A 24630-nucleotide genomic window follows, 5' to 3' on the forward strand; every position below is an offset into this window, starting at 1 on the left:
GTTTGTTAACGTTTTTATCCATCTGATGCAGGATGCCGAGATTTTTGTGATTTAAGTCGATTTTACGACAGCCGTATAAAAATGTTAAATCAATTTTATTCAATCTCTAAGATTTACGATGCAATTTTAAACAGAAAGCAAAAGCACAGCATTTTGTTTTGATGCAGTGGAATATAACACTGATTACAAACATAGATCCATAGAAGGAATGAAATTTACGTCAATCAGCTGTTTGTTATTGTTTTTAGACAGCCATTTTGGTGATTACTTCTCATTAATTTATATAAATTAGATTATAAACGTTCCAAGTTTACACTGTGTTATGAATTGGTACGTTATATCCAGCTGGCGGATGTTGTGATTATTTTAAATGCATAGCATCAATACATATCCAAGAACTCCACTCTGTCCACTCTTTTCACCTACAAAACATTGTATAGAAGGAACGAAATCGACTTCAATCAGCTCTTTGTTATTGATTTTGAACCTGGAGTTGAGTGATTTGGTCTCACTTAAATATTGATGCTATGGATTTAGGTAAACTACTCTCAACATACACCAGTCAAATAAAACATACCAACACACAAAACTGTGTGTAACTTATAACGTTTATTGTCTGATAGATATAATTTAGAAATAACTAATCACTAACAGACTGACTAAAAATAATAATAATAACAAAGAGCTGAGTGACGTCAACGAATTCCTTCCATAAATCAGATATGTTTTGGTAGGATTCATCTGGTGGGCAGATGTTGTGAGTATTTGCATAACATAACATAACATGCATAACATTTATACGAACCTGTTCTCTTTCATTACAGTCATATATACTAGCATTCCCCTGTGTGCCCCCCAACACCCCCACCCCTCTCCCTCTCTCGAAATAGGGAGAGAGAAAGTGAGGGAGGAGGGGGGGGGGGTGGGGGGTGGGAAAAACTAAGAATGCTAACCAGAAGATATTTGTCCAATCAAAATGCGGGATTAGTGACACCCCCTGCAAGCTCACTCAGACAAATATAGCTGGTTAAAAAATATAATATTTGTTTTAAAAATGTTCTCATCCTGTACAGTCAACAGTGAATAGTTTGACCTTCTTGAACTTATCATTGGCCTTTTAATCAATAATTAATATAAGTCCTTCTTGTCTCGTCCTGAAAACAGGGATTTTTTAATTTTTATTTCAACTAAGACAATAATTTGTTTTTTCCTTGTTTATTACCATTGCTATTTGCAACTTCCAATGCAAGCCGTGAGTCTTTCAAAGATCCACCAGTGACGATGATCTGAAAATAATGACAAAAACATCATCTTTATTCAAATATTTCACCACTGAATCATCATCTATTTTTTCTTTCCTTATTTTTTTTTCTTTCAAGCAACTAACTATTCTCTGGCTAGACTTATTTATGTGAGCTCCTTTTTTTTTTTGCACTGGTCACGACTTGTTTTCGCCAATTTAGTTGAATGTAAATTAATAGTTGGATTGTTTCTTTAACTTTATGATTGTTAGTTTGCTCTCATCTCCCTCCTCCTCCTCCTTCCACACCACTTTTCCTTTCGTTTGTCCTCTTTCAACTTCAACTGCTCCTCCTCCTTCTCTTGCAGTCTTCTTTTTACTCCTCTCCTCCTACTTCTCCTCCTCCTGCCCCTTTCACTGCTCCTCCACCACCACAATGATAGAGAAAAACCCAGTATCATTTCCTAAGGAAAAGTGTCTCATAAATATAAAATACTTAATTGAGTGAATCAAAACCTGATTTAGTCATAGTACAAAAAAGAAGTGTAACTTGTGATTTATAATTTACAAATAGAATTTTAGTTCCATATGGCCTATGGAAGGAATAAATGAATTATTATGAAACATGTCAAGTAGAAATGCTGGAAATATGTTATTGATAAGTGCACATTCATTTAGTTTCGTGTAAAGTACCTTTCTTTACTTTGAACTTTAATTATATGGAAAATAGTGTTATGATAATATTATTTCATCCCCTATTGTAAACCCATGTGCCTTGGTTGAGTGATTTGTTAGTTCAGTCCGTTTGTGTCGAGTGAGGAAAGGATGTGTGTAAAAATGGAGATGAATAGTTGTTCCATGTAGTTTGAAAATGTATCTATGTGTTTAAGTGTTTGTAAGTATGTCGAGGTATAGAAAGTATCGTCTGTAATTTAGTTTAATTGTTTTAACACAATTGTGTTATTCCTTTTGTTAAATTCAATGGCATGTTCGTCTTGTCACATACTCACGTATTCCTAGATGGGTGTACTCTCTTGTGAGTTGTCCCATCTAGATGACTCTCTTTCTATATATCTCTGTCTTTCTCTTCTTCTCTCCATCTTGGTTCATCATAATCTAATGATGTGAGCCCGGTGGGTCCTTCGTTCTATTCTATGTTACTGGCCGCATTTGTCTGCTGTCTTAGGACAAAGCGGTTGTCTTGAACCCCTCTTATAAACACCTGTAACATCTGGTGCCAAATAAGGGACCCTTTTTTTTCATAGGCTGTAAAGACTTTTCTCTTTTACTTTTAAAGACGACTTTCTCATTTCTAAAATAAAATATATATTTCAAAATTGCGTACTCTCCGTAAATGTTATAGTTTTTTAACCTATTTATTAAAATTAATACCTTGTAATGTGTGAAGTGAATTCTAATCACTAACATTTTTCATTCAATCTGTTTTCTTACAGAGTGGAAGAAATTTGGTGAGTAGTGTTTATTGTGACATTTGTTTATTGTGACATTTGGAGTTTTCTACTCATATTATATTAATGTGCTGTGTTTGTAATAGTGTTATAATAATTTTTACTTAGAAAGTAGTATTCGGATTTTGGAGCTTGAACGTTTTTCGCACTTGAACTTATTGTTCACCCAAATGTTTTCAGCCATATTCAATTGAATTTATCTTTAAAAGATATTTAAATGTAAGACGGTTCAGTGATAATATTGACCTTGTAAATTTTATTTTTGCAAAATGTGCACGTGGAATGACATAGCATGTGGAGTGTCAGCACATGAAATTTTATTTTGAAATGTTTTGAAATTCCTTTTGAAAGATGTTTTTTTTTTCATCTAATATAAAGCTAATTGTCTAATTATTTGTTCCATATACTTTTATAATTATTCCTGTTGACATCATGGATAAGTTAACCTTCCAGGATTTTTTTTCCAAAAACAAGGAAGAACTTAAAACTTTGGCGATTAATAATGACATTGACATTTCATATCCGAATACAAAGAGCGAAATTCAGGTACACTTGCACCATATGTTTGCATTGATAACAATCAGGCTGCTACTGAAACTGTTAACCCTTTGAATGCAGCAAACAGTGATAGTTTACAGGGTGCTGAGGTCTTTGCAGATCAACCCTCGGAAGCTGTCCATGACAAATTACCATATTTCACTGACATTACTAATCCTGATACTAACACTGTTTTGCATGAGGCTAAGGTCCGTGATCACCCGTGTACTACAGGTCAAATATAATGAGAGTGCTAGAGCAGTTGTGGACTTCCAAATTGTTTGCATTTATTCCAAATTTCTCAAGTTTTCGAATTTTTTCAACAATTTGAGAAAGTTGCCCTTAGTTTTGGTTGGCCCCAGGAAATTAGGAACATCTTAATCCAATCAAAACTGTATGAATCAGCAATGGAGGTCTACAACTCTTTCTCCATCACAAGTTCCTAATCACGATTATTTCAAACAGAGTGTATTGAAACTTTATGAAAAAGTTCCTGAACACTACAGACAAAAATTCAGAAATAAAGGCTTACCAACAAGCATGTCTTATATAGAATTTAATCAAGAAAAAGAGAGGAATTTTCTTCAATGGTGTTCTTCTATATAGGTTAATGATTTTGATAGTCTTAACAATTTAACATTAATGACGAATTTAAAAGACAGTACTCCTCCTAGAATGAGACTTTATGTAGAAGAAAGAGGTCATGATGTAATGAGTCCATTAGAGCTGGCAGCCATGTGTGACGGGTTTGAGCTTGTTCAATGAACACACCAAACTTTTGATCAAACCAATTTCGGAAGTGAAAATGTTCAAAATGTGAACGGGGCAGGTTCAAATTCGCACACTGGTCATAAATTCTCTTTGGGCAGTTATAATTCATGTAACCCTAAACTGTTTTGGACCTAGGCAGCCAAATAAACAACAAAGACATTTTGGACATCAGGCCTAGATTTCAAAATAGATTCTGTGGTCCTATTTACTACAATTAATAATAATAATAATGACAAACTATATATCGGAAATGTAAGACAAAACTATTAAAATAATAGATGCATGTCTTTATCCTATGATTTGACAAATTCGAATTCTTTGTCACCCTTAGTTTGTGACGGTAAAATAAAAACAAAACACAAAGTGACGATTCATATACGTGTACTCCAAGACACAGGATGCACACAAACATTGATAAGAAAAGAAAAACTATGTCTTAGAGGTCTATCAGCTATTAAACAAATAAATGTTAAAGGGATAGGTCCAGGAGTTGATACTGCTCCTATTTATTCTCTTCAATTTAATTCTGCCTATTATAATGGTGCAGTATTGATAGGAATTGTTTCTCAACTACATTTTGACAATATTGATATGGTTCTTGGTAACGATTTGGCTGGATCAAAAGTACTCACAAATTCAAAATTTGTTGACCATGATAAGTCTACTTCTCATTACAAAGAGAGAAATGGGTGGTTTGGGTCTAATTATTAGAAAAATCCTTCGAAAAATTGATTTTGAGATTTTGGTGGAAAATGATATTTTATTATCTTAGAAATAATATAATTGAAGTCCAAATTCTTAAAGTATACTATAAAGGCACGAAACATAGTCGAACATGGTACAGGTAGTAAGAAAAGTGTGAAAAACGGGAAGCTATTTTGCTATTTTCTCGATATGTCATTTTTCTAACGGTATGGGATACTGTGTCAGACGTTTCTCAGAATCTATTCAATGAAATTGTCTGAAAATTTCCACAATTATCACAGAGATAATGTAGTATGTCACCAAAGAGAGATATTTTTGATAAAATATGTGAATTTTGAATTATAATCCTAATTCTGATTTTTTAATATCAATTTTGTCATAACATTTTGAACTTTGTAATGTTCTAATAAAAATTCCATAAGCTAAAGCCATAAAATCTCTCTATGGTGACACACTATGGTACAATGTTGACAAGAGGGAAGAATATGGAGGTTATTCCTTCATTAGTTTTTGTGGAACGTTTGCCACAAGATTGTTATATTTTTTTTATGTCAGACCCCCAAATTAGGTCGCAAAATGTGTATCAACACAGATAATTAAAATTTTTCACCATTAATGATGATTTTTAAACCTATAATGACGATACAGAATGATTAAAACCGCCCAATATTGGTAATTATTTTTTTTTAGAAAAGACCCAAACCGCCCCTTATAATGGTGCAGTATTGATAGGAATTGTTTCTCAACTACATTTTGACAATATTGATATGGTTCTTGGTAACGATTTGGCTGGATCAAAAGTACTCACAAATTCAAAATTTGTTAACCATGATAAGTCTACTTCTCATTACAAAGAGAGAAATATGATATTTGTAAACAAGAATTACATTTATGAAAATATTCATTTACCAACAGATTTAAAATCTGTGAATCATTATGTTAGCACCACCTTAGAGACTCGTGATGATGAGAAAATGCTGAGCTGTGATAATGAACAAGTCGATTTGAACGGAGATTCTTCATCTCGTTTGTATTCATCAGAAAATTCAAACAATACTGAGTTTCATCTGTTTGTGATTTATCGTTAAAATCAGCAATTCATCTCTCAAGGCATTGCCGCAGTTCAAACGAGAGCTATGAAGAAGAAATTGATATTGATCATTCATTCATTTTTAAAATTCATGATGATTTTAAAAAGCCAAACTCCATTGAATATCAAAAATCTGATATTACAATTTCCAACTTGCTCAAGAAGGTTGTGGATGTCAAAGACTTACACAAGCACAAGATTGCTTACTTTATTAAAGACAACATTTTACAAAGAAAGTTATTTGATTACAAATCAAAAACCGAGCCGTTGCAAATTGTAGTACCCCAGTCATTGTCTTAAATAACTGACAACTGCACATGATTTGCCCTTGTTGGGTCATCTCAGCAGAAGCTAGATGATTGCGAAAATTTTAAAAATCATTTCACTGGCCACAACATAGACAATAATCTTGTCATGTATGTCAAATGATGGGTAAACCCAATAACATTATTCCTAAAGCCCCTCTACAGCCCATTCATGTACAATATCCTAATTATCACCATGTGGTTGTGGATTGTGTTGGTGTTTTACCCCGATGTAAGACTGGATATCAATATTTACTTACTATTATGTGTACTACTAGTAGGTTTCCTAAAGAGTTTCCTGAAGCTATTCCCATGAAAATATTAGAGTTAAGACAATTGTCAGAGAACTAGTTAAATATTTTTCTTACACAGGTTTCCTTACCATACTTCAAATTGACCAAAGTTCAAACGTTTTTTGAAGATTTTGGTAAAAATCTAGGAATTAAGCATGTTTATTCTACATCAGAAAAAGAGTTACAAGAACTACTCGATAATGTGGCCAAACATAGCGAAGACATGGGGTTAGAACTCAATATGAAAAAAACAAAATGTATGGTTTTGAGCAGAAATAATGTTAAACCGCTCTGCAAATTATCCTATCACAATGAAGAGATCAGGAGAGTTGAAAGTTTTACATATTTGGGATACATGATTACATCTGATGGTAGATCCACCCATGAAATTAAAGAAGAATCGCTTTAGCAAAGAACACATATAATCAATTAAAGCAAATCATGAACAACCACAACATTGAGATGGCAACAAAACTCCAGGTAATGAAATCATATGTGTGGTCTGTGCTTCTTTATGGCAGCGAGTGTTGGAAGATTAACAAAGAATGTGAACGTAGAATAACTGCAGCCGAAATTTGGTTTTATAGACGCATTCTTAGAATCTCATGGAAAGATTTTTTAAAAAAAGAGGAGGTATTAAAAGAAATTGGAGTACGACCAACTTTGGTAAACACCATCAGAAAAAGACAGTTAAAATTTCTTGGACATATTTACAGAAAAAACGTAATTGAAAAGATTGTACTTACGGGAAAAAAAGAAGAGGGAGATGATGATTCTACATCCAGCCTATCATCCTGAATCTCAAGGATGCTTAGAGCGTTTTCATCAAACGTTTAAATCCATGAAAAAATATTGGTATGAACATAAAGAAGATTGGGACACTAGTATTCCTGTTTTATTATTTGCTACTAGACATTCTATTCAAGAATCTTTAAGTTATACACCTTTTGAAATGATTTATGGTCATCCAGTTCGAGGTCCTCTTGAGATAATTAAGAATGCCTTCGTAGACCCTAATTATAATGTTGACCCAGATACTTATCTTGATAGTTTACATGAAATTGGAAACTAGTACAGTCTTTTGATAAAGAAAGAGAATTTAAGGAGTGTTCAACATAGTATGAAGAATAGATTTAATATTAAAGCTAAATTAAGAAATTTTAATGTAGGTGAAGAAGTTTTAGTTTATCTCCCTAACCAAAATAATCCTTGGAGAACTACATTTTCAGGAAATTTTCCTATTATTAAAAAAAATTAATGATTTAAATTATGTCATGGTTGTAGACTATAGGAAGATCAACGCTATTATGGTACTTGACTCTTTCCTTATTCCCAGAATAGAGGATCTGATTGACATCGTCTCATCTGCCAAAGTCGTTTCCAAGTTTGACCTCAAACACAGCTTTTTCCAGGTGCCATTATTGGAGACAGCAAAGAAACTTTCAGCATTTATTACAGTAGATGCTCTCTATGAATTCACAGTCCTTCCTTTCAGTATGAATAACGCACCAGCAACTTTCTCCAGACCCGTACACAAAGTTCTCTTCAACCTCAAAGATTTCTGTCAAGTCTACATAGATGACATCACAGTCTTCTCCTCTGACTGGAACAGCTATCTCGTCAATCTCCGGAAGGTTTTACAAAAACTTTCAGCTGCTTCATTAACTTTAAACATCGAAAAACCATGGAAATGGTCTTACCTCGGATTTGAGATGGGCAGTGGTGTGGTGGCTCCCATGAACACTAAGATTCAAGGAATTGTGAATTATTGACGACCATTTACTAAGAAAGAATTGATGCGATTCTTGGGCATGGCTGGGTTTGATAGAAGGTTTTGTCTGCATTATTCTCATTTGGCGAAGCTGCTTACTGACTTGCTCAAGTGAGGAGTTCGATTTGCCTGGTCAGAAGCCTTCCTCAATCTTAAAGCCGTGCTTAGTTCCTCACCAGTTCTTTGTAGTCCTGATTTTAATCAATCCTTCTCTTTAGCAGTAGATACATCTGATTATGTTATGGGGGCTGTTCTTTTACAAGAACATGAGAGAATACCCATGCCTGTGAGTTACTTCTCACAAAAGTTCACTAAGGCCCAGCTTAATTACTCTACCATTGAGAAAAAGTGTCTGGCCACAGTGGAGTCATGCTCTTTCTATGAAATCATTATTTTGACTGATCACAATCCGTTGGTATATCCAACTCCACTCAAACACAAGAAGCAACGATTGCTCAGGTGGTCCCTGAAATTACAGGATTATCCCATCGGATAGAACATATACCGGGACGCGACAACTTCATAGCAGATGCTTTATTTCGCTCTGTCACACATATTACACCCCAGTATAACAATGTATAGAATTTTTTTCAATGCCTTTGTCTTAATTTTAATTTTTATGAAAATATGTATTGGATATAATTATCTAATATTATTTCACTTCAAACATATTATTGACTGACCTATAGATAACATGCGCTTGGCTAAGAAGCTCACAACATTGCCATCCGGAAATATAACAGACGAACACACAAAACTATGTGTAACCTTGAAGTTTTTAGTCTGGTTAATACAGTTCAGTGAGAAGTGCTCATAAATGTGGATGGCAAAAAGCAATAACAAAGATCTGAGTGACGTCAATTTCATACTGGCTATATGGTCATGAAATTTATTTTTTATCATATATAAATAATAAAAATAAAATTCCCTTTATTCATCCCCTAGGGGAAATTTGTCTTTAGGGTCTATTCCAAGGGAAGACTGGAATAACCCAGGCGTCAGCCGCAGAGCAGCGCCGCAAAGTGAGCTAGGGTGAGGTGACTTGCTCAAGGCCACACAATGCAGCGGCGGGTGATTGAACTCGGTACCTTTCGGGTAAGAAGCAAAGACCGTACCACTGAGCAACGCTGCTCCCTATATTATTGATTGACCTATAGATAGCATGCGCTTGGCTAAGAAGCTCACAACATTGCCATATCACACTATAGTCAGCTATATAAGCTATATATATATATATTGCCTAAAATGTCATTATGATCAATATGATTCTATTAATATGAACGATAGCTTGTCTATATACAAATCACCAGTTCATGAGAATCCTTGGGTAAGACTGTCCATCAGCGATAGATATCTATGTTTTAATTTAATAATTATTACAAAATTTAATCTTGAGAAGATTAAACTTTTTTCCGTTAGGGGGGAGAACTGTCTTGGTCTAAGAGAGATAATCATTATATCACCTCATCCCCTAACATGATCTAAAGTTGTCCTCACCTATGGTCACGTGCCAAACCCACCGGACTTGGTTGAGTGATTTGTTAGTTCAGTCCCTGTTCGTGTCGTGTAAAGAAAGGATGTGTGTAAAAATGGAGATGACCGTTTGTTCCATGTAGTTTGAAAATGTATCTATGTGTTTAAGTGTTTGTAAGTATGCCCAGCTATAGTATGTATAGTCTGTAATAAATGTTCAATTGTTTTAACACATTTGTGCTATTACTTATGTTTAATTCAATGGCATGTTCGTCTTGTCACCTACTCACATATTCCTAGATAGGTGTGCTCTCTTGGAGTTGTCCCATCTAGATAACTCTCTTTCTATATAACTCTATCTTTCTCTTCTCTCCATCTTGACTCTTCATAATCTAATGGTGTGAGCCAGGAGACTTCTATCTGTGAAACCTTCATTCTATTCTATGTTACAGGCAAACTGCATTTATCTGCTGTCTTAGAACAAAGCGGTTGTCTTGATCCCCCCCTCTTATAAATACCCGTAACAATAAACATCAATATAGATCTTACTTTTTCAACTCCATACTCTTGGGCTCTGTCAACAACTGTTTTCAGATCAGCTGAAATTTAAAAAATGGATTTGTTTGCTATTTATTTCATCATTGCAAGACTGACTAACTAATGTATATAAACATTTTCATAAATTCTTCATTAATCTATTCAAATAAATGAGTTTAGTATTTTCAGTTTTTAAGGGTTACAGTGTTTGCAACACAGGTGATTCCTGTGTCAACAAAATCAGCTTGAATTAAATGTTGAAAAAACGAAAGAAAAAGTGTTTGGTGTAATAAATAAAAACGACATAAAATGAGTGATGATCGGTAAAGATGATATTGAGATAGTTGAATATTTTAAATATCTAGGAATAACTATTAATAGTACCCTCAATTTCTCTCAACATATTAATATATTATCTAAGAAAGTTACCCAAAGATTATACATCCTAAGGAAATTAGTTTGAGATCACATAAAAGTCTCATCTCGACACAAGCACAGGATCTCACTACAAAATATATTCAAAACAAAAACTTGTGCAGTACACAACAGAGAGATGATTAACAAGGAAATAATGTCACCTCTCAAAACTAACACTATGCATTTGACTGTTTTCCTCTCAGCTAAGGACTCTGGCCAGGATAAAACCTAAAAATATTCCAAGACAAGGACAAAAAGCAACCAGGATAAAGAAAACAGATACAGGAGGATAAAAGACATGGCAATAGTAACCTTTCAGCTACCTGTGGGACGACAAACGACCTCATCCAATTCAAATAAATTGAAAGGCAATCATAGATGAACAAACTTTAGACAATGATCATTTGATATTTAATGACAATAGTTAATGCCAGCTTTGATCTTATCTCATCCTTTGGGTATTGAATATCCACCTTCTGTATTAAATGGGAGTGTTGAGCTATGTGTTGTAATCATTGATAGTGCAAGTCACCATTTGCTGTATTTAATGGTATAATCTATTCACTATAGGTTGCAACCATTGATGGTGTCAAGTCACCGCCTGCTATATTCAATGGCAGTGTTGAGTCACAATGAGCTGTAACCATTGATGGTGTCAAGTCATTATATGTATCCATTGGTGGTGTAATTTATTCAATCATAATTCATCACTCATTTATCAAACTGTAAGTGCCCTATTTTTATGGTCTTTATCTCACCGTCCATTTCTTAATCAAAAGTTACTCTTCTACAAGCATCTAGTACAATATGCGCTGGTTTCAAATCATTCAAATGAACCATTTATTAATCATGAATAAATTACCTTCATGTGCCTTTTTCCCATGGTAAACTCCACTGTAAACAGCATCTATGATAAGAAAAAATAATTACATTAAGAGGAGATTTAAGCCAAGGAATTCCATTTGTTATCTTCTAAAGATCTTCAAATTATATTTCATTACATTGTACCATAGGTTTTCCATAACGAAAAAAACGAAAATAATATTTTAAGAAAAAAAGGTAAACATTTTTAAAGACACATCCTATGGGACAACGGTATGGTATTTGCTTTGTACCCGAAAGGTACCGAGTTCGACTTCCCAGACCTGCAATTATACAAACCAGGGATTTTGGGGAGCAAAAACAAGGATTTTTCATCCCTATCAGGGATAAAAGGAAAAATGAAGAAAAAATAAAATTGCACTAATCAATACGAGGAATAAAACGTATTTACCAAGAGAGGGTCAGGATCAAAATGTACTAAGTCACACAAATCAGATATTGAGAAAAACAAGAATTAACAAAACTCAATTTTGTGGTCCTGTCTTAGATCAAAATAATTCAAACTCAAAATATCTTAATTTGACACAATCAGGGGGATGAAAATGTGATCTCTCTGCTGCCTCTCAACCAGCAAGCACCTTGCAGTGGCGAGCGGGAAATTTTGGGTTTTTTTTCAGTAGAGTTGGACCACTACTTGTTTTCACTGAATTTGTGTCAATAACAAAAAATACATGTCAAGTGTTGGTATCATTTTAAAGGTCTGAAAATAAGTCTTATTTTCATATAAATCATTTATGGTAAGTATGGAAAACAAATGAGTGCAGTGAAAATTGACAAAAATATACTTGGCAGAGATATTTTTCTATTAAATGTCTATTGATGTGCCAAGTATAATTAAAATGTAACCATAGTTCTTTTAATTTAAAAAATTGATAATTACTCTACTTCATTTGCTTTCTGTTAAATACAATCAGGAATTAAGAATGAACTACACCAAAAAAAAAAGGCTACTACTATTACTACTACTACTACTACTACTACTACTACTACTACTACTACTAAAAGTACTACTGTTGATCCTGCTACTGCTACTGCCACTAATGATTATACTTATACCGACATCCCTTATTTTTTGTATTTATTTCCAATTACATTGTATTTATTTTCCATCAAAAGTCTACACATTTTTATATTTCACTTTCTAAACTGCATTACACAGTTCCTCTCCGCTCCCCTCTTTTTACTTAATTAATTGCGCACCTTTTAGAAAGATCTATTGTTCTATTTTAATTCCTTACAAAGGAGCATACTATTTCCTGCCCATCAATGTTTAGTTTATTCATCTTAACAACGCCACTACCACATTATCTCATTCATCTGTAGTGTTTCATTCATCGTGTTTTGTTGATAAATCTGTTTACGTAATTAAATTGAAGCTTACATTCAATTTCACATTGTTATTATTTCTTCGAGCTTCAAGCAGCAACACTTACATTAACAAATTAATCACACAACAAAAATCCCTGTCACTCTAGTCATTCATTATTCTTCTTGTTACATAGTCAAGTCACTCCAGGAGATGATTTACAGGGAGAAAATATCCTCTCTCACCAAAAAGCATGCTCATGCAGGAGGCACTGAGATATACGAGACATGAGCCTGGCTGTAAAATTGCATATCTATGCATTTATCCATTACAAACTAGTCTCACCTGTGGCTTCCATTTCGCTTAGCCGGTTGTTTTTTTTTTTGTTGTTTCTTTTTTATTTTCTGGGTAATATAGACTTTTTCATTATATATTAAACACCTTTTATTTGATTGCATATGAATAAAATGGTTTTTATAACATATTTGATCTCTTTTTATTACTTACCTTACTACCTTCACCATCTGTTATTCGGTTGGTGATATTATTATTATTATTATTAGTAGTAGTAGTAGTAGTAGTAGTACTACCATTACTACTACTAGTATTATTATTAATACTACTACAACTATTACAACTACCACTACTACTAGTACAACTACTAGTACAACAACTACCACAACTACTAGTACAACTACTACTACTACTACTACTGCTGCTGCTACTACTTTCATCATCATCATTATTATTATTATTATTATTATTATTATTATTATTATTATTATTATTATTATTATTATCATTATTATTATTATTATCATCATTATTATTTTCTTCATTATTTGCTTTTTCTTCTCTCCTTAATAGCATTTTTCTTTCTTTTATTATGTGCAATATTGTTTATCATCTATTGTTTTTATTGTTTTTAATGGTTTTACGGCGCTTGCAACACATTTAGATTATATCAGTGCCAGTAAAAAGGAAGTAAATGGGAAAGTAAAAAGTTCTAGAATTACAATTAAAGGACCCAAGAGAAAGTAAGACAAAGGGGAACTGGGAACGAATAGGAATCAGATGTAGATTCCAAGAGCATACCACCAATGTACTTAGTTTGAGATCACCTATAAGTCTCATCCGGACACAAGCACAAAATCCAATAAAGAGGAATACACTCAAATGCTTACATTAGAGAGATGATTTCATCATCATCATCATTGCCTTTTTCACCCTGGGTCAGGGTATAGGCCACAGACAAACAGTTTCCATCCTTCTCTATCCTGAGCCAACTTTTTTATCTCATTCCAGGTCTTACCACTTCTCTGTATATCAGCTTCTTTAATTCTTCTCCATGTTCCTCGTGGCCTTCCCCTTGATCTTCTGCCCTGAGGGTTCCAGTCCAATACTTTCTTTGTTATAGTTGAGTCATTCTTTCTAAGCGTGTGTCCAATCCACCTCCATCGTCTTCTTCCTATATCCTCTCCCACTGGTTTCTGCTGTGTTCTTTTCCATACTTCTTCATTTTTTATTCTATCCATCCATTTTATTCTGAGTAGCTTACGCATGCACCTGTTTACGAAAATCTGTACCCTCCTTATACATGCCTGTGATGCGTTCCAAGTTTCACATCCATACAGTAGGACAGACTTCACGTTTGAGTTGAAAAGTCTTAGCTTTAGTTGCAGGGAGATATCTTTAGTTCTCCAAACTCTGTTTAAAGATGTGAATGCAGCCTGTGCCTTTCCTATTCGTGCTTTGTAACGAAATGCTTCCGTGTAGGCGTCAGTTTACGACAGGATGTACGTCGTCGTAGTATTAGTTGTTGTTATTGTAATCCCTCTGGAACAACCCTTCTTTTGTTGATACAGGTCGTATCAGATCATGCACCTATGGCCCGGAAGTTTCAATTAAACTACGTAGTGTGGGTGTTATTGTGAGAAAGGCATCAATCTTGTTTTCTCCGTAAACTTATAAGCAAAGTAGGATCCCTGTATTCTACGGGAGTGACTTTGTTATGGTATGGCTTGATTGATATCTCGTAACTATGGGGCTGACGAATTTATTTATCCTTGATATGAGGATGTCCGGTATCAGGATGGGTTGTTGTTGTCCATGATTATGGAATCTGGGGAGTTTTAAGGAATTTCAGATGTTTACGGATATGACTAACATCCGGTTGTGTGGGTAGAATTTTGCTTCGTTTGCTTGATTTTTGCCTATAAATGCCAGAGTTTTGAGCAGTTTCTTCAGACCACTCAGCGGAGTCTTTTAGGCTCATTGTCTCAAAAGAGACCAGACAGCGGAGTCTTTTAGGCTCATAGTCTCTAAGCGATAACCACAGCGGAGTCTTTTAGGCTCATTTGTTTAACTCTTGTGTAAGAAAGGAGTCCGTCAAGGGTGTGTTGCCTCACCAGATCTGTTTAATCTATACCAAGAAACAATCATGAGGGGCATAAATAATATGGAGGGAATAAAAGTGGGAGGTCACAACATAAATAATATAAGATACGCAGACGATACGGTACTCATTGCAACATCAGAAATCCAACTTCAAAAGATTGTTGACAAGGTGGTAGTAGATAGTGAAGCCAAGGGAATGGAAGTGAATATCACCAAAACGGAATGCATGGTAATACAGAAAAACCCCGAAAACAACAACACCTGCAATATAACGATTCACGGCGAGCAACTTACCAACGTAGAAAGTTTTAAATACCTAGGTTCAATAGTGACAACAGATGGAAGATGTAACCGAGACATACGAGCAAGAATAACTCAAGCCAAACAGGCCTTCATGGACCTGGGAAACATTTTGAAAAACAAACAGATGTCGTTCGGGATTAGATTCCGAGTCTTGAAGTGCTACGTGTGGCCAATCTTGTTATACGGATGCGTAAGCTGGACTACAAATGCAGAAACACAAAAGAACATTGAAGCTTTTGAAATGTGGTGCTTGAGAAGGATGCAGAGAATATCGTATACTGCACACAAAACGAACGAAGAAGTGCTAAAACAAACATACCAACAAAGGAAACTAATGCCCTTAATAGTGGATCGACAACTATCCTTTTTCGGACACATAGTAAGGAAAGATAAGAATGAATACCTGGCAAGTTGTGGAAAAATACCTGGTAAACGCGCCCGGGGGAGACAAAGAAAAACACTCATAGACCAACTGAAGGGCTTCACCAGCCTAACAATCCAAGAGCTGTTTGAAAAGGCAAGAGACAGGGAGGAATGGAGAGAGATAATTCATGCAGTATCCGAAGCCTGGACCAGGCATGGAACCTAGAAGAAGAAGAAGAAGAGTTGGATTAAAGTCTTGTGTAGACTTTGTAGTGCTCAAAGTTCGAGCTGAAACACGTATTGTGTTAACTCTTGTGTAGAGTGTGATTTAAGTCTTGTGTAGACTTTGTGGTGCTCAAAGTTTGAGCTGAATCAAGTTGTGTTATAACTCTTGTGTAGAGTTTGATTAAAGTCTTGTGTAGACTTAATTTGTGATTTCAATAATCTGTTCGGCTCTGGTGAGATTTTGAATAATATGTTGTGATTACAATTATGATTGTGTTTTGATATCAATATCATAATATCACTTTAAATTTTGATTCTCAATTAATTAATCAGATAATGAAATTAATTGTGTAATATATTCTTGTTGTAAAGAAAATAAGCTTTTCTAGCTATAAAGCATTATTATTTCATATCTACAAAGTAAAGCAATATTAATCAACATTAATAAATTGATTTGTTAAAGTAAAATAATATTTACTCATTTAAAGTAAACATATTGAGTGAGTTCGAATATAGATAGAGTTATATTCGTATGATTATCATATTATAACAAAATCATTTTCTTTCTTTAAAGTGAATGAGCCGTTGAGGCTGGGCTTTAACAAGCCAACTTTAGGCTATACGCTCATAGCTTGACACTAATAGAAACTGAACATTTGCCTGTTTTATAAGTTACCTGTGAAGAACCATTTGCTTATTTTAATATCAGAACATTGAGAAACAATTGATCTGTTTATGAATACTGTGAAATCAGAACAATTTCAAGAAGAGACAAATTAACAATATTAGAACAACCTTACAGTTTTTGTTGAATATCAAGGACACTCTTTTGGCTTTCTTCTACACGTCTGGATTGTGTTTAGTTAGTTAGTTAATTATTAGTTGCCTGTATGACTGTGATGGTTGCAATCTATCTGTGAGATTGTCTGATGTGGTAGCGGTTTGGTAAAGTATTCATAATTAATTGATTTAATTATATATTTTCATATCGCTTTCATATCATATTCATCATCACACCATCTCCATCAATTTGTCATCCATCCATTTGATTTCATACTTATTACATCTATCATTTCATCTTCATATCTCATAATATCTTTGTTATATTGTAATAAAATATATCTTCATTTAGCTTCAAAACCTTTATCAACGTATTGTGTTTGGTTATTGATCGATGTCGTAGCTTGAATATAGCACACATAAACAAGGTTGCAAACTGCGCTACATAAGCATACGGTTTACGTGCGCACTTTGTGACATAATTTGGTGTCAGAAGTGGGATTCTTATTGTTGTGCATTCAAGAGACATCGCGACCAAACAATTGTTGAGACAGGTTAGGGAGTTGTTTCAAACTTGAGATAGATACTATCTTTGAGCTTAAAGCAAATTGGTATCCATTTAATGGTTATAAGACTGTCATTATACGCAAGGTGTAATGCAAGTTATTCTGGTAATTTTCACTTGTTCGGTTATACGTTGTCAGTCATCTGTCATAGTGATACGGATCACTGACTTAGCGCGAAAGCGGTACTCGCGCTGTAAAGCCTCCATTGTCCCCCCTCTCCCTTTTGTAAGGAACGAAGGTGGTTGTTGGGGTAATTTGATTCCGTGTAGGAATCTGGGAGAATATTGTGTTGGTCCCGTGTGAGGATCTGCATTAAATCATTTGTTCTGACTTTCTATGCACATATAGTAAGTCAAGGTATTGATTCTGTGTAAGAATCTGGGTGAAGATATTTTGTTGATTCTGAGAGAGAATCTGGGTGAAGATATTTTGTTGATTCTAAGAAAGAATCTGGGTGAAGATATTTTGTTGATTCTAAGAAAGAATCTGGGTGAGGATGTTTTGTTGATTCTAAGAGAGAATCTGGGTGAAGATATTTTGTTGATTCTAAGGAAGAATCTGGGTGAAGACATTTTGTTGATTCTGTGTAAGAATCTGGGTGAAGATATTTTGTTGATTCTAAGAAAGAATCTGGGTGAAGATATTTTGTTGATTCTGAGAGAGAATCTGGGTGAAGATATTTTGTTGATTCTGAGAGAGAATCTGGGTGAAGACATTTTGTTGATTCTAAGAAAGAATCTGGGTGAAGATATTTTGTTGATTCTGAGAGAGAATCTGGGTGAAGACATTTTGTTGATTCTAAGAAAGAATCTGGGTGAAGATATTTTGTTGATTCTAAGAGAGAATCTGGGTGAAGATATTTTGTTGATTCTAAGAGAGAATCTGGGTGAAGATATTTTGTTGATTCTAAGAAAGAATCTGGGTGAAGATATTTTGTTGATTCTGAGAAAGAATCTGGGTGAAGTTATTTTGTTGATTCTGAGAAAGAATCTGGGTGAAGATAGTTTTTATGATTCCGTGTGGGGAATCTGGGTGAAGCTATTTTGTTGATTCCGTGTGAGGAATCTGGGTGAAGCTATTGTGTTGATTCCGTGTGGGGAATCTGGGTGAAGCGTTGGTTCCGTGTGAGGACCTGTATTAAATCAGTTGTTTTGACTCTAATATACGTCTATATTAAGTCAATGTTTTGATTCTGTGTAGGAATCTGGGTGAAGCGTTGGTTCTGTGTTAGGACCTGTAGTAAATTTGTTTTGATTCTATATTTGAGTCTATATATATAGATCAATGTTGAATTCCGTGTAGGAATCGGTATTAATTGCCTGTTTTGAATCTGTTTTGGGATCTATATTGACCGCCTTTCGTTAATAAGGTTACTTGTAATACCACTTTATTCTACGTGAAAGTAACATTTACGGCAACAGTGTCGATAAACATATTGAAGTTTGTTTATTTGAATTTGAATTGGTTTGATTAATTGTCCTAGAGATGGATGTGGAAAGATTAATTAAACCTGGAGAAAAATTGGAGTTAAGGGGTGAAGATCTCCGTGCTTGGGTGACAGCCCAGTTACAAGAAGGAGAGAGAACGTGCCAAAGAAGAGGAGGAGATAAGCAGAGCACGAGCTCAAAGGCAAGAAGCTCTGATGGAGAAAGAGCTTGAACTGCTTAGGTTAAAGTCGGAGTGTCAGGCTTCCTCCAACAACGACAGTATGACAAGTGACATTCGATCATTTACTCATGCTCCCACTGTTAAGAGTCCTCGACTTCCATGTTTTGACGAAAACAAGGATCATGAACCACCGAAATGCATGACACACGGCAAGGTGGAGTTGAAGTGTGGATGTGTGATGCCGATGTTGTCTGTTGAAGGAAGGGACAACCATGAGCCCAAATAATTGTCGAGATCGATGTGATCTTGAGGCATTTTGATGATCTAACTAAATGTTGTACCAAATTTAGTCTTAGGGGGGAGATATGTAACGAAATGCTTCCGTGTAGGCGTCAGTTTACGACAGGATGTACGTCGTCGTAGTATTAGTTGTTGTTATTGTAATCCCTCTGGAACAACCCTTCTTTTGTTGATACAGGTCGTATCAGATCATGCACCTATGGCCCGGAAGTTTCAATTAAACTACGTAGTGTGGGTGTTATTGTGAGAAAGGCATCAATCTTGTTTTCTCCGTAAACTTATAAGCAAAGTAGGATCCCTGTATTCTACGGGAGTGACTTTGTTATGGTATGGCTTGATTGATATCTCGTAACTATGGGGCTGACGAATTTATTTATCCTTGATATGAGGATGTCCGGTATCAGGATGGGTTGTTGTTGTCCATGATTATGGAATCTGGGGGAGTTTTAAGGAATTTCAGATGTTTACGGATATGACTAACATCCGGTTGTGTGGGTAGAATTTTGCTTCGTTTGCTTGATTTTTGCCTATAAATGCCAGAGTTTTGAGCAGTTTCTTCAGACCACTCAGCGGAGTCTTTTAGGCTCATTGTCTCAAAAGAGACCAGACAGCGGAGTCTTTTAGGCTCATAGTCTCTAAGCGATAACCACAGCGGAGTCTTTTAGGCTCATTTGTTTAACTCTTGTGTAGAGTTGGATTAAAGTCTTGTGTAGACTTTGTAGTGCTCAAAGTTCGAGCTGAAACACGTATTGTGTTAACTCTTGTGTAGAGTGTGATTTAAGTCTTGTGTAGACTTTGTGGTGCTCAAAGTTTGAGCTGAATCAAGTTGTGTTATAACTCTTGTGTAGAGTTTGATTAAAGTCTTGTGTAGACTTAATTTGTGATTTCAATAATCTGTTCGGCTCTGGTGAGATTTTGAATAATATGTTGTGATTACAATTATGATTGTGTTTTGATATCAATATCATAATATCACTTTAAATTTTGATTCTCAATTAATTAATCAGATAATGAAATTAATTGTGTAATATATTCTTGTTGTAAAGAAAATAAGCTTTTCTAGCTATAAAGCATTATTATTTCATATCTACAAAGTAAAGCAATATTAATCAACATTAATAAATTGATTTGTTAAAGTAAAATAATATTTACTCATTTAAAGTAAACATATTGAGTGAGTTCGAATATAGATAGAGTTATATTCGTATGATTATCATATTATAACAAAATCATTTTCTTTCTTTAAAGTGAATGAGCCGTTGGAGGCTGGGCTTTAACAAGCCAACTTTAGGCTATACGCTCATAGCTTGACACTAATAGAAACTGAACATTTGCCTGTTTTATAAGTTACCTGTGAAGAACCATTTGCTTATTTTAATATCAGAACATTGAGAAACAATTGATCTGTTTATGAATACTGTGAAATCAGAACAATTTCAAGAAGAGACAAATTAACAATATTAGAACAACCTTACAGTTTTTGTTGAATATCAAGGACACTCTTTTGGCTTTCTTCTACACGTCTGGATTGTGTTTAGTTAGTTAGTTAATTATTAGTTGCCTGTATGACTGTGATGGTTGCAACCTATCTGTGAGATTGTCTGATGTGGTAGCGGTTTGGTAAAGTATTCATAATTAATTGATTTAATTATATATTTTCATATCGCTTTCATATCATATTCATCATCACACCATCTCCATCAATTTGTCATCCATCCATTTGATTTCATACTTATTACATCTATCATTTCATCTTTATATCTCATAATATCTTTGTTATATTGTAATAAAATATATCTTCATTTAGCTTCAAAACCTTTATCAACGTATTGTGTTTGGTTATTGATCGGTGTCGTAGCTTGAATATAGCACACATAAACAAGGTTGCAAACTGCGCTACATAAGCATACGGTTTATGTGCGCACTTTGTGACATGCTTTCACCTCTGCTTCCGTGCCTCCATCCTTGTCAATTATACTTCCGAGATAGCAGAAAGTGTCTATATCTTCGAGTTCCTGATCTTTTACTTTGATCTGCTCCCTTTGACGCGTACCTATCCTCAAGACCTTTGACTTTGCAGGGTGAATTCTTAGACCAATTGATTCCGAGAGGCTGTTTATAATTGTGGTTTTTGCTTGCATCTGGTCCTGGGTGTGGGACAAAAGAGCCAGATCATCTGCAAAATCCAGATCATCCAACTGTGTCCAGGGTGTCCACTGTATCCCATTTCTTCTCCCTTTGGAGGTTTCCTTCATTAGCCAATCAATGGCAAGGATGAACAGGAATGGTGAGAGCAAGCATCCCTGCTTGACACCAGTCTTAATTTCAAAGCTGTCAGTAAGCTGATCTTCATGTACAACCCTGCAACTTGATCCTTCATACATTTCCTTAATGAGGTTTACTATCTTTTCAGGGAGTCCATAATGTGCCAGAATTTTCCACAATGTTGTTCTGTCAATACTGTCGAAAGCCTTCTCGTAATACAGAAAGTTGACAATAAGAGGAGAGTTCCATTCTATAGACTGTTCTACTATGACTCGCAGAGAGGCAATCTGGTCGGTGGTTGAACGGTTTTTCCGAAAACCTGCCTGTTCGTCCCGCAGTTTAGCATCTGTTGCATTCTTAATTCTCTCTAAAATAATACGGTTGAAAACCTTTCCTGGGGTAGAAAGAAGAGTGATGCCTCGATAATTATTACAATTACTGAGGTCCCCTTTCTTTGGAAGCTTGATAAGATGTCCTTCCTTCCAATCCTTTGGGAATATCCCGTCATTCCAGATTCTCTCAAATAGTGGGTGCAGGGCCTCAGCATTTCTTTCCGCATCCACTTTTAGAGCCTCCGGTGGAATCTGGTCTGGTCCAGCAGCTTTCCCCCTTTTCATCTTGTTAATGGCACCCACAATCTCTGCTATCGATGGTGGATCACAGCTAATTGGTAGCTCATTCCTTGCAGGCAAAATTTCTGGCTGGTTGTCTGGTGGTGGTCTGTTCAGAAGGCAGTTGAAATGTTCCCTCCATCGTTCAGATTGAGCCTCTTTTCCAAAAATAGTTTTCCCATCTTTGTCTTTGACTGGTACCTCTGGTTTCCCATATTTTCCAGCAAGTGTCTTGGTAGTTTGATAAAGGATCCTCATGTGTCCTCCAGTCGCTGCTGCTTCTGCTTTCTCTGCAAGTCTGTTCATGAATGCTTCCTTGTCTTTCTTCGCAGATCTTTTGACTTCCTTAGCTATGGATCGATACTGCTCTTGTGCATCCAGTCTTGAAGCCCTTGTTCGGCTTGCATTCACTTGTTCCTTCCTTGTTCTCCTCTTTTCAATAAGGTCCAAGGTGGTTGGACATCCATTCTTTATGTTCCGATTTCTTTACCCCCAATACCTCGTGGCAAGTTGTTATGTAGACTTCCTTGATCTTTGCCCAATGTGACTCTACATCTATGTCCTCCTCGAGCTCAGTAAGAGGTTGGAATCTATTACTCAATTGTAGTTTGAATTCCTCATTCTTTTCCCCATCAAGTGCATTCACCTCGAATTTTCTTCTTGTATGTGATCTGGCCCCGTGTTTTCTGAGTCGGAGCTTAAGCTTTGCCAATAGCAGGTGGTGGTCTGATCCAACATCTGCCCCTCTCCGTACTGTCACATCTTCCAATGAACGTCTGAATCTACGAGAGATACAAAAATGATCAATCTGATTCTCTGTCACACCATCTGGTGAGACCCAAGTTGCTTTGTGGATCCTCTTATGGGGGAACACTGATCCTCCAATCACCAAACTGTTGAATGCACAGAAATTTGCAAATCTCTCTCCATTATCATTCATTTCTCCCATGCCATGACGTCCCATGATACCTTCATAGCCTACGTTATCCTGTCCCACTTTTGCATTAGCATCTCCCATCAATATGTTGATGTCTTTCCTTGGCAACTTGTCAATGACTTGTTGTAGCAGACCATAAAATGTATCTTTGTCCTCATCTGTTGCATCATTTGTTGGGGCATAGATCTGTACAATGTTCATGCTGATCTTCTTACTCCGTGTTGTAAAGGACGCCATGATGATCCTTTCTCCGCATTGTTCCCATCCTCTCAGTGACTTCTGGGCAAACTTGCTTAGAATTATTCCTACTCCCTGTGTATGAATCCCGTCCCCTCTCCCTGAATATAAAATCTTCTCCCCAGACTTGAGGTGTTTCTGTCCGGATTGTATCCAGTGGGTTTCGCTTACTCCAAGTATATGCAGCCTGTATCTTCTCATCTCAGTCACAACTTGAGAGCTTTTTCCTGCTTCATACATGGTGCGAACGTTCCACGACGCAATTCGAAGCTGCTTGTTTGGCGAAGACGTCATCGGGTCAGCAGAGTCCTTTCGGCTTTGTCTGTTGTCCTTCATAAATTCTGTAATTCCAGAAACTCTTCGGTCGCCCAAGCTAAAAAAAGGATTTAGTTTGTCTGTCTGTGTTTCTGTAACGGTTTGAGTTTAACGGAAAGGGGTGTTAACCCTTTGCCAACCCCCAACCTGGAGGACCAGGTGACTCAAAGATGGGGGAATCACACACCATTAGTCGCCTTTTACGACACGCTGGCTTGGCGTTGGGCTATTCTTGACCCTCTCAGTTGAGGGACCCCGGACACCACACGGGGAAGAGAGATGATTTACTAGGAAAAAAAATATCATCTCCCAAAACAATAACTATGCATTTGACTGTTTCCCTCCCAGCCAGGACTCCGGCCAGGGCCAGGACAAAACCAAGTAATCTCATTCCAAGACAAAGACAGAAAGCATGTTGAAAAAGATATAAGGGGATAGAAGACACAGTATGTACCTCCCTGCCCACTATGGGAGGTCAGGAACCCCACCCAGTTTATCATCTATTTATAATGTTGATGATTGCTATTAGAAGTCCAATACGGCAAAAAAAAATATATGACACATTATACAGGTGTAATTTTGATTTTACTACAAGAATAAATATAAAGATAAATTTATATAAAAATTTATAGAGTGCCAATATCAAATGAATGTTTTCAACAGAGCTTTACAAGTTGACATGAGAATTTTATGAAAATGAAATGTTACAATTATATATGATCCATTAAGCTATGCTGATACCAATGCAATTTGAAGAGCGTTGTTTTTAAATATTAAGGAAAAGCTAATTTAAAATATTCAGTCTTCAGTCTAGACTAGAAGCACTCAATAGTTCTGGTAAAGACTGAGAGAGAATTCCAAACTGATCGTGCAGCAAAATAAAACGCACAGTCTGAGAATTTTGTTTTAGATATTTTTCTTTCCCAA

At 35.6% G+C, this 24630-nt stretch overlaps 1 protein-coding gene across 1 annotated transcript in view; it reads right to left on the bottom strand.

The window, feature by feature from the left end:
- Nucleotides 1–24630, bottom strand: part of LOC144957115 (deoxyribonuclease TATDN1-like) — a 42894-nt gene that overhangs the window by 12158 nt on the left and 6106 nt on the right. Inside the window, exons 3-5 of the mRNA XM_078888104.1 lie at nucleotides 11471–11515; nucleotides 10204–10253; nucleotides 1223–1286 (exon numbers count right to left, since the gene is read on the bottom strand). Of these exons, the coding sequence (XP_078744230.1) occupies nucleotides 1223–1286; nucleotides 10204–10253; nucleotides 11471–11515 (159 nt within the window). The remainder of the gene's footprint in view (nucleotides 1–1222; nucleotides 1287–10203; nucleotides 10254–11470; nucleotides 11516–24630) is intronic.

This window comes from Berghia stephanieae, chromosome 1 (genome assembly GCF_034508935.2).
Source record: "Berghia stephanieae isolate SIO BIC M18660-M18661 chromosome 1, UCSD_Bste_1.3, whole genome shotgun sequence".
NCBI lineage: Eukaryota > Metazoa > Mollusca > Gastropoda > Nudibranchia > Aeolidiidae > Berghia > Berghia stephanieae.